This window comes from Eulemur rufifrons, chromosome 25, assembly GCF_041146395.1.
Source record: "Eulemur rufifrons isolate Redbay chromosome 25, OSU_ERuf_1, whole genome shotgun sequence".
NCBI lineage: Eukaryota > Metazoa > Chordata > Mammalia > Primates > Lemuridae > Eulemur > Eulemur rufifrons.
The window spans coordinates 14,927,789-14,946,230 of NC_091007.1; the positions used below are offsets into that span (position 1 = coordinate 14,927,789).

The 18,442-nt window shown below is 35.1% G+C and overlaps 1 protein-coding gene across 1 annotated transcript in view; it reads right to left on the reverse strand.

The window, feature by feature from the left end:
* The window catches only part of DNAJC1 (DnaJ heat shock protein family (Hsp40) member C1), a 170,575-nt gene that overhangs the window by 107,197 nt on the left and 44,936 nt on the right, over positions 1 to 18,442 (reverse strand). The window contains exons 2-3 of the mRNA XM_069458820.1: positions 736 to 837; positions 197 to 243 (exon numbers count right to left, since the gene is read on the reverse strand). Of these exons, the coding sequence (XP_069314921.1) occupies positions 197 to 243; positions 736 to 837 (149 nt within the window). The remainder of the gene's footprint in view (positions 1 to 196; positions 244 to 735; positions 838 to 18,442) is intronic.

An 18,442-nucleotide genomic window follows, 5' to 3' on the forward strand; every position in this document is an offset into this window, starting at 1 on the left:
AACCTAGAGAATATTTTCAATAGAAATTAATTCTGCTCCAAACGTGTATTTTAAAAACATTGCATTTCTTGGAAGGAACAAAAACAAAATACTAACTTACAATGAACAAAATGTTTCATGAGACTTAATTCTTTCCTTTAGAAACTATGGCATGAAACTACAAGATCTTAATTCAAAAGCAGAAATGAACACTCACCTCTGCCTTCGTTCATCATCCTTTAAAACTTCATAAATGGCCACCAACTAAAATAGAAGCATTACTTTAAAATAAAAATACTCTCAACTACAAGAAATCACGTAGGAGGGTGAAGGCACTATAATGCACGTGCAGAAATCCCTCTGTGCCCATATATACAATAAACAGTAAAATCTCAAATATCAGTAACAGTTTATGTTTTTGGTTGCACCTTAAGAGGTTAAAAACTTACGTGATATCAAAATGAATCTTTGTGAAAGATGCAAAAGTAACAGTTACTTTAAAATATGAATTATAAAAGCAAAAGCTGTAACTTAGACAAGAAAATTATGAAGATTATGACCCTCTAAGAATTTAGAGATGCTAATACAAAATGATAAAAATGTATTTTGTAAAAAAGTTGAATTAAAATATATACATATTTTTAAACTACTACCTCATTTTCAAAGGGAAACATTCTATATATGTTAATATTTCTATAATAAACATACTTATTAACACATTTGTCACAAATATATATTACAGCATATTTCACTTACTTGTCTAAACTGAGTTTCTGCATTTTCATCTTTATTCTTGTCTGGATGTAAAGTTAGTGAAAGCTTACGATATGCTTTTCTGATGTCTGCAGATGAAGCATCCTGGAGGTGGTAGGGGGAGGGGGAAAATACAAAGCAAACTTTGTCAGAAAAAGAAATTCCCAGAACCTTGTTAAGATCTGAGAAGACAGCCAACCAAGTGCAGGACCCCAGGCAATGTAATTTGAGCAATCAGTCTAACAACCAGGCTATGCAACTAGCCTGACCCACATGACTGAACAATTATTCAATCTAATTTGGCTCTCGTCTTAACCTTTCATTACCATACAGTCATTTAAAGAAGACAGTATTTGGCAAAACTTTTCAAACACTTGCCTTCTTAAAATTAACCAATAAATCTTTTTCAGTAATTAAGAGATCAAAAAGAAACAAATTAAAAATTAATACATCTGTGTGCCTTCAAAGAAGGTCTTTATTTATTTGAGAATCTGAAAGCCAATTTCTGAATCCCAGACTAACCATATGTGGTTTCTTTATTGTTATTTATATTGAATTTATCATCTAGCAACAACCTAAGGAATCTCAATTTCACATGCCAGAAAGTATGCCTATTTGAAGGCAGTTAGAATTGCATTTATCCAAAATAATTATGATTAGAAATAGTTATGTATATTGTACTTAACATTTATTTAGTATTTAAAGTGTTTTCAATGTTGTCCAGTTTCTTCAGGCTGGTTTGCAGAAATAAATTTGCCCATCATCTATGTATTACTAATATAGTTTAAATATATTTAAAAGGTCATTATGGTTCAGTACTTCAGATTAAGTGGATGTTAAAATTACATTTTATGTAATCCTATGTGCACAGGTAAAATCATAGAACATCATTCTACATGGCCAGTATAAAATGCATGACAATAACAAAGAGCACACTATCAACCTGGGGTTTAAAACTTGATCTCCACTGAGTTTAAAAGATATTCCAATAACATATTCACATTGGGGCAAAATTATAGTAAAATTGCTATTATTCTATTAAATGTTGTCTCTTGTTTGATAGCTGTTTGTCCAATTAATTCCTAAAACTACTTTACTAAAAAGTTCAAATAACTAAAAAACAAAACCAACAAAAAAATCTATATACTTGGGACTAAATAGTTGTTAAAGAAATAGAGTTAGAAAGAGACAAAGTGAGACTATCATTAATTAGTCTGTCAATTTTTCCTTAATAAACCATTATTTTCATTACCAGTTTTCTGGGGCTTGTTGCTGCAGGCTAGTATGCTACTCCAGGTATGGGTATTTTGTGATTTGTGGAGGGCTGAGGAGCTATAAAATTGGCGAAGTATTGCAGGTATTAATAATATGGTTGCAATTTTCATTCTTATTTGCTTAATGAAATTGACATGTTCCCTATATTAGAGGATAGGTAATGTGGTAGAAAAGGATGATTATTTAATGAAAATCTGTGATGAATCCTTATGTTGAGCAAAGAGGTCAAGTGCCAAATGAATAACTATTTTCTAATTGGGATTTTAATTTTAGATTTTATTAAATTGGGACTATATCATAAAGAAAATTATCCCAAAAGTAGATTTCTTAGAAATTAAGAGTGTATGTATTTTTTTCCATTACAAAATTAATACATGCTCATTATGGAACATCTATGACTTCCTTGAAAATAAAAATGACTAATAGTCACCTAAGGCGTTTCCCTGCTTCCTTTCTTGTCATTCTGACACCAGTCCTCCATTTTTCTGCCGCAGTGGGTACCCCAAATGCAAATGGAGCCAGATGGTTCTCCTATGTCAAACCCTTCAGCAGCTCCCAAGGGCCTATGTTTTCCGATCTTCTTAGCTTTGTCTCTCATCATCTTGGCTTACCCTCCTGGGCTCCCAGATCATCTTCCTGCATTCCAGTCTTAGGATGCATCTCACTAACTTCATGTTGTTGTTTTTCACCAAGCTACAGATATAGACAGTTGTCTTCCGACCAAGAAACAAGTCTCTCAGGCTACACACAAACAGTGCCTGACTATTTCCCTCTTGAGGATCCATCCAGTAGAGTTATTTCACCAATAAGCTCTACCCTAAGAGGAAACAGTTGAAAAACAAAACCATTTTCCTATCTACAAAGACATGCTCTAGGCAAGTTATACCTCAAACGAGCTTATACATTTATTTCATTTTAGTTAATAAATCTAACTTATTTTATCTTCATAACAAACCTATGATGTGTGAACAGTTATTATCAGGCCCATTTTACTGAAGAGGTAAATCAGGCACAGAAAGGTTAAGTAACTTCCTCAAGTTCGTACTGCTGGCACACAGATGAAAACATAATTCAAACCCAGAAAACGCTGCTTCAGAATCAGAAATCTTTATGTTGACTGTTTAGATTTAGGCTGAGTAACTGCACAAGAAGATACAGCTTGGGGAAGGCAGTGAGAACAGCTGTTACATTCTTGTTGATCTGATAAACTATATGGAACATGTCCACAGAACTGCAATGTGAATATATTCCACTGGAGTTTTAAAGGTAAAGACTCTGGTATGTGTTGGCTTCTTTAATACATTTTACACCACATTTCTATTAGAGGCCTGAATGTTAGAACATTCATCTCCCATATTCAGCCGATTAGACCTTTTATCTCTCTGGCTTGTACAGAAAAATTTTTGATAGCATTACGGGTGAATTGGCCATCTTTAACACTTTTGATATGAGGCAATCTACTGGATTCATTTGCCAGGATTCTTTTTCTTCTAAATGTGATATGGTTCTTTGGCAAGCTGAACATGAATTATCTTAGCACTAGGATGACCTCTATAAAGAGACATATAGTCACTCTTCAAAAAAATCAAAAAAACTGAAAGCAGTATATGCTCATCAAAACTGAAACAACGTGGTAGCATGTCAGTGAAAATAGCAGAGCAGGGAACTAAAAGAGCCTGTCTCTCCACAGAAACAGTGAATAAACTGGCAAAAACTGTCAAGAATCAACTTTATCTGAACTCTGAAAACCAGTCAAAATTTACAGCAATCAGGCAAACACTTAAGAAAAAGACAGGCGATTTTCACTAAGGGTCCTAAAGATGCCAATCTAAGTTCTCGGTGTGGGTTCCTAATGCCAGAGGGAGCAGAGCTGATCCTGTTCTCAAAGAACTGTAGTTGTTTATTTTGACCTGTCTGTTGGCCCCCTGACACACTGTGTAAAGGGCTTGCCTTTATTTTGCCAAAATCAGAACTCCACCAGGGCAGAGAGAGCATCTGTTGAAAACACTTAAAGGTAAATTTATTAGCAGGTACTGAACGAGGCAAGGGATCGCAATTGGGGCAAACAATGAATACATCAAAAAGCCTGGGAAATGAGGAAAGACTGGGGAGTGAGAAGCTTTGTGGGTATAAGAGCTTCGTAAAGCTCCCACATATTCCTTGGAAACTAGAAGGCCATACCTTCTAATTTTCAGAGCATATGCTCAGAAAGACCTGAGAGGGCCCTAAGTTCTCACCTCTGGCTGATCTTCAGGCTCTGCACAAGAGAAAACTGAAGGTTAAAAGAGCTGTAAATTGCCCAGAAGGCATGCCCCAATATACACATAGAACCCCCTGGGAAATACACATATACAGTCACATACCTCATAACATTTCCGTTATGATGGACCACATATACTACAGTGATCCCATAAGATTATAATGGAGCTGAAAAATTCCTATCACCTAGTGACATCTTAACCATCCAAATGTCATAGTGCAATGCATTACTCACTTGTCACTTGTTTGTGGTAATACTGCTGTAAACAAACCTACTGTGATGCTAGTTGTATAAATGTATGGCACATTCAATTATGTACAGTACATAATACTTGATAATGAAAAATATGTTACTGGTTTATATATTTACTATACTACACTATAATTTTTATTATTACTTTAGAGCGTACTCCTTCTTATTAAAAAAAAAGCTAACTGTAAAACAGCCTCAGGCAGGCCCGTCCAGGAGATACACCAGAGAAGTTATTATAAAAAAAAATGACAGTTCCATGTGTGTTACCGACCTTGAAGATCTTTCAGTGGGACACGATATGGAGGTAGAAGACAGTGATGCTGATTACCCTGACCCTGTGTAGGCCTAGGCTAATGCGTGTGTTTCTGTCTTAGTTTTTAACAAAAAAGTTTAAAAGTAAAAAAACCAAAACAAAACAAATTTAAATAGAATAAGCTTATAGAATAAGGATATAAAGAAAACATTTTTGTACAGCTATATAATGTGTTTGTGTTTTAAGCTAAGTGTTATTAAGAAAGAGTTAAAAGGTTAAAAAAATAAAAAAGTTTATAAAGTAAAAAAGTTATAATAAACTAAGGTTAATTTATTATGGAACAAAGAAAAATTTTTTTTATAAATTTGGTATAGCCTAAGTGTACAGTGTTTATAAAGTCTACAGTAGTATACAGTAATGTCCTAAATCTTCACATTCACTCACCACTCACTCACTGACTCACCCAGGGCAACTTGCAGTCCTGTAAGCTCCATTCATAGTAGGCATTCTATACAGTTGTACCATTTTTTATCTTTTATACTATATTTTTACTGTACCTTTTCTATGTTTAGATACACCAATATTTACCATTGTGTTACAACTGCCTACAGTATTCAGTACAATAACATGCTGTACAGATTTGCAGCCTAGGAGCAATAGGCTGTACCATACAGCCTAGGTGTGGAGGAGGCCATACCATCTAGATTTTTGTAAATACACTCTACAATGTTCACACCATGACAAAATTCCCTAATGATGCATTTCTGAGAACATATGCCCATCATTAAGCAACAAATGACTGTCTATTTCTGGTTCCAAAAGTTTAAGGAAATCTCTGCTGAATCATTAGCTGATCACTAAGCTAACTGAACTGAGATTCTAGTGGCCATATAAAGCAAAGAATATACACTTTACAAAAGTATATATTTCAGAAAAGTCCTAGACAAACACCAACCACAAGCAGCAAAAACAAATCCTGGGGAGGTGGAAGAATACAGTTGCCTCATTATATATTTAAAATGTCTAGTATTCAATAAAATATTTTGAGGTAGGCAAAGAAACAAGAAAGCATGGTCCACACACAAAGAAAAAGAAATCAATAGAAACTATCCCTCAGGAAATCCAGATATTGGACTCACTTGACAAAGACTTTAAATCAACTATTTTAAATATACTCAAAGAGCATGCACAAAGAACTAAAGGAAAGTATGAGAATGATGTTTTACCAAATTGAGAATATCAAGAAAAAGACAGAACCTTTAAAAAGGAATCAAATAGCTGGGTGTGGTGGCTCACACCTGTAATCCCAGCACTCTGGGAGGCTGAGGTGGGAGGATCGCTTGAGCTTACAAGTTTAAGATTAGCCTGAGCAAAAGTGAGACCCTGTCTCTACTAAAAATAGAAAAATTAGCTGGGAGTTGTGGTGTGTACCTGTAGTCCCAGCTACTCAGGAGGCTGAGGCAGGAGGATGGCTTGAGTCCAGGAGTTTGAGGTTGTATTGTGCTACAATGACCAATGACGCCACTGCACTCTACCCACGGCGAAAGCGAGCCTCTGTCTCAAGGCAGGGGCGGGGGGCGTGGAGAGAGAAAAGGAACCAAATAGAAATTCTGTATTTGAAAAATACAATAACTAAAATGAAAATTTCACTAGGTGGGGGCTCAACAGCAAATTTGAGTAGGCAGAAGAAAGAATCAATGAACATGACAATAGGTCAATTGAGATTACCCAATCTAAGGAACAGAACAAAAAAGGAATGAAGAAAAAAGAACAGAGCCTAAGAGAATTGTGAGACATTATTAAGAGTACCAACAAATATACAGTGAGAGCACAAGAGGGAGAAGAAACAGAAAAAGGGACAGAAAAAATATTTGAAGAAAAAATGACTGAAAACTTCAAAAATGTGATGAAAGACATGAATCTACACATCCTAGAATATTAACAAAACCCAAGTAGTATGAAACCAAGGACATTTATACTTACAATCAAACTGTTGAAAGACAAAGACAAAGGAGAGAGAATCCTAAAAGTTGCAAGAGAGAAGTAACTCATCATGTGCAAGGGTTCCTTATTAAAATTAACAGCTAATAGCTCATCAGAAATTATGGAGGCCAGAGGTAGTAGAATTACATACTCAAATGCAAAAAAAAAAAAACCCAAAACCAAAAATCACCTGTAAACCATGAATCCCATATCCAACAAAACCATCCCTCAAAAATAAAAGAGAAATTAAGATAGTCTAGCTAAACCAAAAAAGTTCACTGCTAGTAGAGTTGCTCTATAAGAAATGCTACAGGGAGTCCTTCAAACTGAAAGAAAAAAAAAAATACTAGACAGTAACTTAAATCAGCACAAAGCAATAAAGAACACTGGTAAAGATAATGCTATGGTCTGAATGTTTGTGTTCTTTAAAAATCCAGGTGTTGAAATCTAATCCCTAACATGATGGTATTAGGAGGTGGGGCAGTTGGGAGGTGATTAAGTCAAGAGGACTCTGCCCTCATAAATGGGATCAGTGCCCTTAAAAAAGAGGCCCCTTGGAGCTGTCCTTTTTTGCCCTTCTGCCATGTGAGGACACACAGAAGGAGCCATCTATGAGGAGTGGCCTCTCACTATACAGTAAATTTGCTGGTGCTTTGATCTTGGACTTCCCAGCCTCCAGTACTGTGAGTAATAAGTTTCTGTTGCCTATAAATTACCCAGTATAAGGTATTTTGTTACAGTAGCCCAACAGACTACTATAAAACTCTGCCATTGTGTTGAGAAGCCAGCCACAGACAATACATAAATAAATGGGTGTGGTGGTGTTCCAATAAAATTTTATTTACAAAAATAGGTAGTGATTGTTTGTGGCACATGGACTCTAATGTGCTGACCCCTGATGGGGTCAATGGATTGCCAATAATCTAAAACTTATTCTATTTATACAGTGTCTCCACACATGTGACACTCACCTTTTTTTTTCATGTCTGTCAGGTTGTAGAAAAATATGTGGCTAGTTAACCCCCGCAAAAAATCAGAAGACCTTATTTAGGATCTGACCAAAGTAAACTCTTCTTAATAAAACTTCCTATTGTCTTAAAAAAAAAAAAACTCAGGAATATTACAGGGGAAGGTCATACATATGGTTATCATATTCCATAAGGAAGGAAGACTACAGTCATACAAACTGTATATTTAGTCACATAGGTGAGAAACTTTAAACTGTAGTTGATATCTAGGAACCTTAATTTGTGTAGTGTTACTAACCAAGATTAACTGCCTCAAGGTTATGTGTCAAATAATGGACATTTTGGTTGGTGACAGACCAGACAGATATATGACAGTGGCCCCATAAGATTATAACGGAGCTGTCCTATACAGGTATACTGTTTTTTAATCTTTTATGCTGTACTTTTTCTATGTTTAGATATGTTTAGACACACAAATACTTAACGTTGTGTTACAATTGCCTACAGTATTCAGTACAATAATATGCTATACAGTGTGACAGGCTACACCATTTGGTTTGTGTAAGTACATTCTATGATGTTCATATGACAAAATCGCCTAATGACATATTTCTGAGAATGTAACCCCATTGTTAATTGAGGAATAAGTGTAATTTCATGTAATCCTTGTGACAAGGTCTTTGGGTCATTTTAGCATCTGATATTACTGATTAAAAGTTTATGCTAAACTCTTCCTAATGATTTCGCTCTTTACTATGACCTTTACAGGTAAATTTATCAGTCAATACAGCTTTCTCACCCCATCTCCATCACCTCAAGAAAATAAACAAAAAGCCAAAACCAAACCAAACCAAAGGTATATGCCTGTACAGAAGTGCATTTAGCACTAGAAGAAATAAATAATAGAGACACTTAAAGGAAGTTGTGTTTGGTCAGTGGATAAGGAGGATAAAGCAGGAAACATATATTCATCACAGTATCTTTAGGACTACAGGATGTTATACCAGGTACATATAAAATAAATTGAAAAGGGAAAATATTTTTAAATAAATTTTAAAGTAAAAAATAATTTTCCATGGCAAATAAAAATAATAAATATAATTAAGTAGTTTACTTCATGATAAATTTTAGGTCTGGGCTTCTGTGGCTAATATGTTACAAAAAAAAAAAAAAAACAGGGAGAGGCTTTGGGTTTCTCCCTCATAGATCCCTGTTAAAGTCAATGGTCTTTGGAGAAATCTATTGAAATTTATGTAAGATTATAGCTTTGACATTCTTAGCCATACACTGTATATAGTAACCAATGATATGTTAAACTATATCAAATCCTGCTTCTTGATATAGAACATTTATTATTCTTTGAGAGTCAAGGTCAGTAAGAATGATTTCTTGACAAATCAGATAAAAATTTCCAGTGTAGTAAAAGATTTTCTGCCCCTTTATTTTAGGAATGTGGTTTGCCCCCTTATTTTAAACTTGTACTTAAATAAATTTGGGTTAATAACATGTTTATTTCAGTTGGATACACCTCTGCCATCTTCATAAGATTAAAAAGGTAAGCATTCTCTAAAATGTAGATAAACAAAAGACTGAGGCCTCAAGAGACAGCTGCTTTTGATATCTAATTACTGGGGGACTGAGATGGCAGGAACATCAGACCAACTATTCACAAAACGAAATCATCATTTCTATAATCTGGTAACTAGTTTAGTTATCTCAGACTGTATCTTGCAACAGATTTATCTTTAAAAGGAGGTCCCTTTAACAAGTCGGTGGCAGTGGGTGGAAGGATGTACAGTTCTATATTAAAGACATTTAAGAGACAGAACAACCAAATGTAATATATGGAACTTGTTTGGTCCTTGATTCAAACAAAATCAGGATAAAAAGACATTTTGAGACAACTGGGAACACCTGAATAAGCACTGTATACTAGATGCTATTAAGGAATTATTAATTATATTGGGTGGGATAATAGCATTCTGGTTAAGAAAATATCTTTATCAAGAGATGCACAGTGAAGCACTCAGTAATAAACTGTCATAATGTTTGATATTCATTTTAAAGTACTTCAGAAAAAAAGGACAATGTAGCAAAATGTTGACAATTATTAAATCTGAGTGTTGGGTATATAGGAATTCATTAAAATATTCTCTCTACTGTTATGTATGTTTTAAGTTTTTCATGACAAAAAGCCAAAAAAGAACAGGAGTGAGCAATAAATCATACAATATATAATTAAACATAACAGTATTATGATTGGTAATTTGTGATATATGTGTTTAGTAAGTGTTCTTGAAACAGAAGACATGTGCCATAAGAGACAAACTAGTAATAGCCTAGAATTTTTAAAAAAGAAAAAAAGGAGGAGGAGGGAAGCAAAGAAGGGTAAGTGGTAAAGCAAAAGCTATTATTTGATTTTCATTCATTATTACAGAAATACAGGTTTTATTATCATCTTTAAGGATCAGAAAGTAACCACTGTGCAACAGAAAAGCACATGAAAATTTCCAAATTAAAAGAAATTTTACTAAGCCAACAAAAGCAAGTAAAGGAAAATAACAAAAAAGTGTAATAGACGAGGATAAGAGAGAAAAACAAAATTGAGCATATTAGTTTCTCAGTAACTATAAACATACTGAATTACCTTATTAAAATACAAATAATCAACAAATTGAGTTAAAAACAAAACTCAAGAGACTGAAAACAAAGATGAACAAAGAGAGAAGCAAACTAAAAACAAAAAAAAAGCAATAGTGTTGATATTAATATCAGCAAATAGGAATTCAAAGTCAAAAGTAATTAACAGGACAAAGTGTGGTAAGAAGTAATGATAAAAAGTCTGATTCATTGTTAAGTTTAAGTAGTCATAAACTATTTTGTTCCAAACACCCAAAATTCACACATATAACAGCAAAAACTCCTAAATATAATAACTTGATAAAAACAATCACAGTAGAAGACTTTAATATACCTTTTCGAGAATTTGACACATCAAGTAAGCCCAAAATAAGCATAGTTATAAGGAATTTGAATAGTAATTTTTTAAAAATCAACAACTTTAAGATGCTTATATTTACATAAGTATTAGGTCATTAAATATGAAATGTCTGATTTCAAATCAAAAGTTTATTATATTTCAATAAGCAGTAAAATTAATCAAAGTATATGCCTAAACTATCAACATAGTTTTGTCATCTTAACGGTAGCTTGTTTATGCCAGCAGTGAAGAAGCCTGGAGAGCAAGTGGCAATGAAATTGCATAAAGCATTTTCCACAGCTTGCTTAGAATTGAATATTTTTCCTTGCCAGAAGTGGCCCAAAGCCTGGAAGAAGTGGTAGTCAGTTGGTGCAAGGTCTGGTGAACAAGGCGGATGACAGGGAGTTTCCAAGTCCAGCTTCTACAGTTTGAGCAGTGTTGTTTGTGCAACATGTGGTCCACCCTTGTCTTGCAAGAGGATTGCCCTGTCTCAATTGACCAAGCTTGGCTGCTTAATCACAAGCATGCTCATCATTTTGTCCAATTGGTTGCAGCAGACATCCACTGTCATCGATTGACCAGGTTTCATGAAGCTGTAGTGGATAATACCAGCACTGGACCACCAAACAGACACCATTAGCTTTTTTTTGAGGAATATTGTTTTTAACTGTGTTTTGGCACTTCCTCTTTATCCAGCTATTGTGCTGAACGCTTGTGATTGACAAAAAGAAGCCATTTTTCATCACACATCACAATACGGTGTAAAAGTGGTTCGCCTTTATGTTGTAATAGCAAAGAAAGGCAAGCTTCGGGACAATTTCTATTCTGACGCTCGTTTAATTCATGTGGAAGCCATCTATCCAGCTTCTTTACCTTGCTGATTTGTTTCAAATTATCCAATATTGTTGGAATAGTACTGTCAAACCTTGCTGCTAATTCACACGTAGGTTGAGATGGATTCGCTTCCACTTCAGCTTTCAGCTCATCATTATCCACCTTGGTCTCAGGTCGCCCACATGACTCATTTTCAAGATTAAAATCACCAGAATGGAATTGCTCAAACCATCCATGCACTTTGCGTTCATCAGCTACAACCTTCCCATACATTTCGTTGATATTTCAAGCTGTCTGTGCTGTATTAGTTCCATGAAGGAATTCGTCTTTGAAAATAACATGAATTTTTGACTTGTCCATGGTTTCACAAAAATTGCTCAAAAAAAATTTAAAGATAATGACAAGCCAAAATGTGCATTTGAAAGACTGAGGATGTACCTTCACAATAAAAAGAAAACAATAAGTGTCAAAGTAAAACGTCAGAGATAGCAACTGTCAAACTTAGTACTGAAGGAAATCGAACATTTCTTACTTAATAACCTAATACAAGCATGCAAATATATACATTACCAGCAGATTATACCAGACCTATATCCAGGGCTCATTAAAAAAAATGAGTTGGCCGGGCGTGGTGGCTCACGCCTGTAATCCTAGCACTCTGGGAGGCCGAGGCGGGTGGATCGCTCAAGGTCAGGAGTTCGAGACCAGCCTGAGCAAGAGCGAGACCCCGTCTCTACTAAAAATAGAAAGAAATTATATGGACAACTAAAATATATATATAGAAAAAAAATTAGCCGGGTATGGTGGCGCATGCCTGTAGTCCCAGCTACTCGGGAGGCTGAGGCAGTAGGATTGCTTGAGCCCAGGAGTTTGAGGTTGCTGTGAGCTAGGCTGACGCCATGGCACTCACTCTAGCCAGGGCAACAAAGCGACACTCTGTCTCAAAAAAAAAAAAAAAAAAAAAGAGTAATAAATTTGGTCACAAAGGAAGCCTTAATTCTAAAACAGAGATATTTTACAACCTATATTTTAAAATAATAAATCAGTATCAGTGACCAAATGATAAAAAAAACCTCAGCAACTTCTAAATTTTTAAAGCACAGAAATAAAACTTTAAATTACAAATTGCCTAGAAATTAGTGAAAAGCAAAATGTTTCACATCAAAATCTATGAGAGCTAAAGTTCTACTTAGAGGAAAATGTATGTAGCTTTAAATGCTATTTACTAAACAAGACAAACTCAAAATGAATGAATAAAGTGAGCAGCCTAAAAAAGTAGAAAAAGAATAAAATACACCAAAAGAAGGAACAGATAAACATAAATGCTGAAATTAATAAAATAGAAAAGAAAAAAGCTAGTTCTTTTGAAAGATATGCAAAATAAATAATTCCCTCACAAGTATGATTAAAATAAATATAGCAGACAGTGTCTCACTAATTAAACCTCAGTTTCTGTATCTGGAAAATGGTCACATATCTGCTTTTCCTTTCCTCCGCTTCTCTGCATACTGTACCTTATCATAGCAGGGCCACATGATCTCATCTGAAAGCTCAGCCCAGATAGTTCTAAATGTGTTAACAGAAAACATTTAAAATCTGTCATTCACCTAATATAGTTGTGCATTTATTTCCCTTTCAGAGACAGATTGGTCCCTAATCCCAGAGCTCTAGTTCCCTTTACAAGGCTTTTTTTCTGCTGTATTTCCTGCCAGGTTATCTAATTCTTGGCAGTCTCCTTCCCAAAGTCAAGAGCCCTGCCCCTAAATGTCAGCCCATGTGCTGACATGTCCCCAGTGCCCACAGCTGGATCTCTTAAACTCTTCACTGACTGCTATTGCTAAACTGGTTAGTCCGATTTCCCACTGGTGTGTTTTTCTCCTACACAGTCAGGAAAGTGAGAAAGATGGCTGCAGTCATGCAAATGTTTGTTTCAAATACATGCCACAACAATAAAAAATGGATAGGCACCCATGTCTGTAAAGGGAAAAAGCAAATGCAGCAGAATCATGGCCTCCATCTGATTTCTACCTTTTCAAACTTATAAAAGTATATCTTACTAGCCAAAGTTACATTATATCCAGAATACCTGCTGCAAGTGAATCTGGGAAACACAATGATTAGCTTTTGGCACTGCAGTACAGCAAAGCATACCAGCATGTACACACACAATGTTGAAACCAGCCTGCTGTTTTTACCACATAGATGATTTGTTTTTTCATATTATCCACCAATTTTCATAAACAAATTCTTACAGCATGTAAAGAGACTGATAAATTTGCAAAATAAAAGTACAAACCAGAAATGCAACGGCATGACATTGAAGACTTTTCTTTACATCTCTGAGATTAAGTTACATTTTTAGGGTGTGTGTTTATCTCCATGTAAATAGAAATGTAATATTCCATTACATTTTTACTTTCTCTTCAAAGATTGTCAGGGTAAATTTCTAAACTATTCATAGCATGGTTTGTAAATCCCTTGAAAACAGAGACCAATTCAATTTATGTTTTTTTTAAGTTCCCACTGGAAAGCATAAATCAATCATGAATCTTGGGGGGCTCCCCAAATTTGCTCCTTCCCTAGTCTTTCTCTTCTAGGTAAATGGTACCTCTTTACTTAATAGCGTAGGCCAAAAATCTAACAGTAAATCTCAATTATTTTCTTTCCTCTAGCTCCTTATATAATTCATCAGCCATCCAAGTGCTTCCACAATCCTACTCAGAGCCACCTATTCTTGCCCCTCTATGGGACTCTGTTTTAAGTATACCCTGCTTCAAATGTCACGGCTTCTGCAGTAAAGTGGATATTTATTCTACCTTCCTTCTGGTCCAGCACTATACAAAAAGAACTTTGTACATTGATGAAAATGTTCTGGATTTGTACTGTTTAACACTGTGGCCACTAGCTACATGTGGCTACTGAGCACTTGACATGTGAGTAGCAAGACTAAAGAATGAAGTTTTAACTTCTATTTTATTTCTATTAATTTAGATTTAAATAGCCACACGTAGCTAGTGGCTACTAAATTAGATAATGCATGTCTAGAGTGCCTTCCCATATTATAGAGGCTAGATAGCAAAAAACTGAAAGTGGTTTAGGGTTAGCCCATCAGATCCACTCTGATATAGAACACAGAAATGCAGCAAATGACCACATCTGATGGCAAAGGAGGCCATGGGCTTTTCTGTGATGGTGTTAGCAAAAGCCCTAGTATTCAAGAACTAGCTTTATGGGTTGCTGGGTACTTCTTTGAGCGGGGCAGGTATGGTTCTGAAGCTGGCAGCAGTTGCAGTAAGCTAACCGATCACGGTAGCTACCTGATCACAGTGACATCCTAAGTGTAGCAATCCTAGTATGGCACAGGTGAGAGAGACTGCATAAGTCTAGGACAATCACAGGGGAGACAGAATTAAAGTACCGCAGAAGAGTGGAAATGAATTTGTCTTGAGTAATCTGCAGAGGAGACAGGTTTAAGAGTAAATAATATTCTTAGTCAAATCATGTTGAACATTTTGAATATATACTATTTTTATTTGTCAATTATACCTCAATAAAGCTGGAAATAATTTAAAAATTAAAAAGAAACAGAAAAGAGAAAAGCGTTATTAGAACTTCTGTTGATGAATTAGTTGGGGGAAAGCTGGAAATGATAGGTAACTGTGGCCGTCAGATTTACACAAATAAGGATACTGGTACCATTCACAGAAACAGGAAAACACTGGAAGATCATTAGAAAAGCAGAGAAGACCATGAGCTTGCCAAGCAGGAGGTGCCTTTGAAATAGGTAAGTGAAACTGTCAATTAAGCATTTGGATACATATTAATATTTCTGAAACTCAAAGTAGTAGTTTTGACTAGACAGATAAATTTAAAAGCCATTGGTATCTGAAAAAAAGTCAAACCATAAGTATGAATGAGATTTCTTAGAGAAAAAAGTGGCAATATATGAAAGGCCTAAAGGAGCTGTGAAGAATGTCAGTTATTTAGTAGTAGAGGAAAGTTTAGTTGGCAAAGAAGACAGGAGACAAAACCAGAAAACTAAGTAGATACCAGAAATGTGTGGTTTATTACAAGAATAAAAGTACAGTCCACATTATCAGTGCTGCTAAGGTCAGGTAAAACGAACACTAAAAGATGTTTGCTGCATTTGCTACTATGAAGATCACTGGCGACATTGGCAAGAGTTGTTTTGGTGGAGTAATGGGGACAGATGCCAAACTAGAGTGGGGTAAGCAGTGAGCGGGAAGTGAGGAAATGGAAGAGATATTTTTAAGAAACTTGGTTGCTGAAAGGAAGGAGATATGTGGCTCAGAGAAGTTTTCTTTTTAAAGAAACATAACTGTTTCCAATACATGTTTTGGGGGGATATATTCAAACCATAGCAGTGCCCCAATTTGCTTATGTAACAGTGACTATTTCCTGATTATTATCCTCTAGGAAGGGTTTGATAGTTCTCATCTCTGAAAAAACGGAAATATTTTACTTCAGCATATTTGTCACACTGACTTCCTGACCAAAATTTTAGTTTACAAGTTATTATTTGTAATAATTTATAAGCCAACCTTTGCAGACATCACAGAAGAAAGAAACAAGGCAAATACATAGTCTGATTTCTCAATATCTCTAGTGCCATGATTCAAAGAAATGAGATACAATAAAAATATACTGATCAGTCCTTATTTCCTTACCAACTTGCAGTCTTTAATGTTAAAATAGCTATTAACTATGAACATTTGAACTTCTACACATTTCCTACTTTTCAAGAATGTCAGAAACCACTGCACAAAATAATTCTAGGAACAAAGTAAATGACAAAATATTGAATCTAAAGAGCACTCAGATGTACTATCACAATGATCTTCAAGTCAGTACTGATGGAATTGATATGGAAAATTTCTAATTCCAGGCAGATTGTGTTTGGGGACCCATAGTATACAGCAGTCCCCCACCCATGCTGGTTTTGTTTTCTGCGATTTCAGTTACCCATAGTCAACTGGGTCTGAAAATATGATATTTTCTGAGAGAGAGAGAGAGAGACCATAATAACTTTTATTATGCTATATTGTTATAATTATTCTATTTTGTTATTGTTAATCTCTTATTTGGCCTAATTTATAAATTAAACTTTGTCATAAGGTATGAATGTATATGAAAAAAACAGTTTCAGGTAGCCACTGGGGGTCTTGAAATGTTTCCCCTGCAGATAAGGCGGGACTACTATACATTAGGGATCCAGTCAAGAGTCCAAAGAAGCTGAGGACAAGTTAAAAGCACGTCATCTTTAAAACACTTGCTACTTATCTCAGCTTCATTCTTCACTCCCAAATGGAGACTTTTTAGGATAGAGATTTTAGTAAAATGCATTTAATTCAGAAGAGTAGCTCAACCAAATTATATCTGTCCTAGCAGGAGGTCAGACCTCACCAGTTACACTGGAGGTAATATATTTTTAAGACTTTTGCTCTTCTTCAGTAGTTAAAGGTTTTTAAACGTGGATGCATATTTGGATTAAATGTTTTCTGTCTACTGAGAAACAAACAAACAAAAAACAGAAAAAAGTAACATTCCCAGAAAGGGAAGTGAAATGCCTAACCAGTTTAAGAATGAAGGTTCAGATTTTTTCTTTCATGTTACATATGTATTAGAACCAAGAATAAACTGTTGAAATAATTTCTGTATATATTTGAGTACAGTTTCTTTTCTAGTCTCTACTTTTAAACAATTTGATAAGTTATTTTAAATCATTTCCAGATTTAAAGGGTCATGTCCTACTCTATTTTGAAGTACCCAGGCTTCAATAAGTGATTGCTTTCTAATGCCAAACTAGGTAAACCAGTCCTCTAAATCTTTAAGGTTATTTTCGTAATTGGGAGAGTTAGGAAAAAATGCAATTTTGTGGAACATATACACAGCACACTTTTAATCTAGTTTTGTATTTGTATGTTATTTTGCAAGAATACTAGTGTTTAAAACTGTGATTTTGTTCAAATATGCTTTAGATTTTGTTTAAAATGTATTCCATACTACAAATATTCTTAGTCCAAGTTTCCATGTCATATAATTTTATCCTGTGGTAGTCTACAAAGGCAAAAACGTACAGTCATCCACAAGAATAATTTTTAACTAAACTTCAGGTTATCAATTTACTTTGCTGAGATCCATCAGAGGAATCACTATCTATGGCAGAACAGCCTTACAAAATGTTATCTCTTAAATAATTAAAAACACTTGAAAGTTGAAATGATTCCTTGATCCATGGGCTACAGAATGGATGTTGTGCTAGCAGGCATGAAAACAACATTCATCTCCTCGTACATCTCCATCAGAGCTCCTAAGTGACTAGGTGTATTGGCAATGGGCAGTAACGTTTTGAAAGACATCTTTTTTCCTGAGCAGTAGGTCTCAACAGTGGGCTTATAATATTTATGAACCATGCTGTAAACAGATGTGCTGTCACTCAGGCTTTGTTGGTCCATTCATACAGCATAGGTAGAGTAGATTTAGCATAATTGTTAAGTGCCCCAAGATTTTCAGAATGGTAAATGAGCACTGGCTTCAACTTTAAGTCACTAGCTACGTTAGACTCTAACAAGAGAATCAGCCTGTCTTTTGAAGCTTTGCAGCCAGGCATTGACTTCTCTCTAGCTATGAAAGTCCTATATTGGCATCTTCTTCCAATAGTGGGCTGTTTTGTCTACACTGAAAATGTTCTGTTTAGTGTAGCCACTTTCATCGATTATCTTAGCTAGATATTCTGGATAATTTTCTGTAGCTTCTCCATCAGCAACTGCTGCTTCACTTTGGACTTTTATGTTATGGAGACAGCTCTTTTCCTTGAATTTCATGAACCAATTTGTGCTAGCTTCCTCACCTTTCTCAGCCTTCACAGAATTGGAGAGAATTAG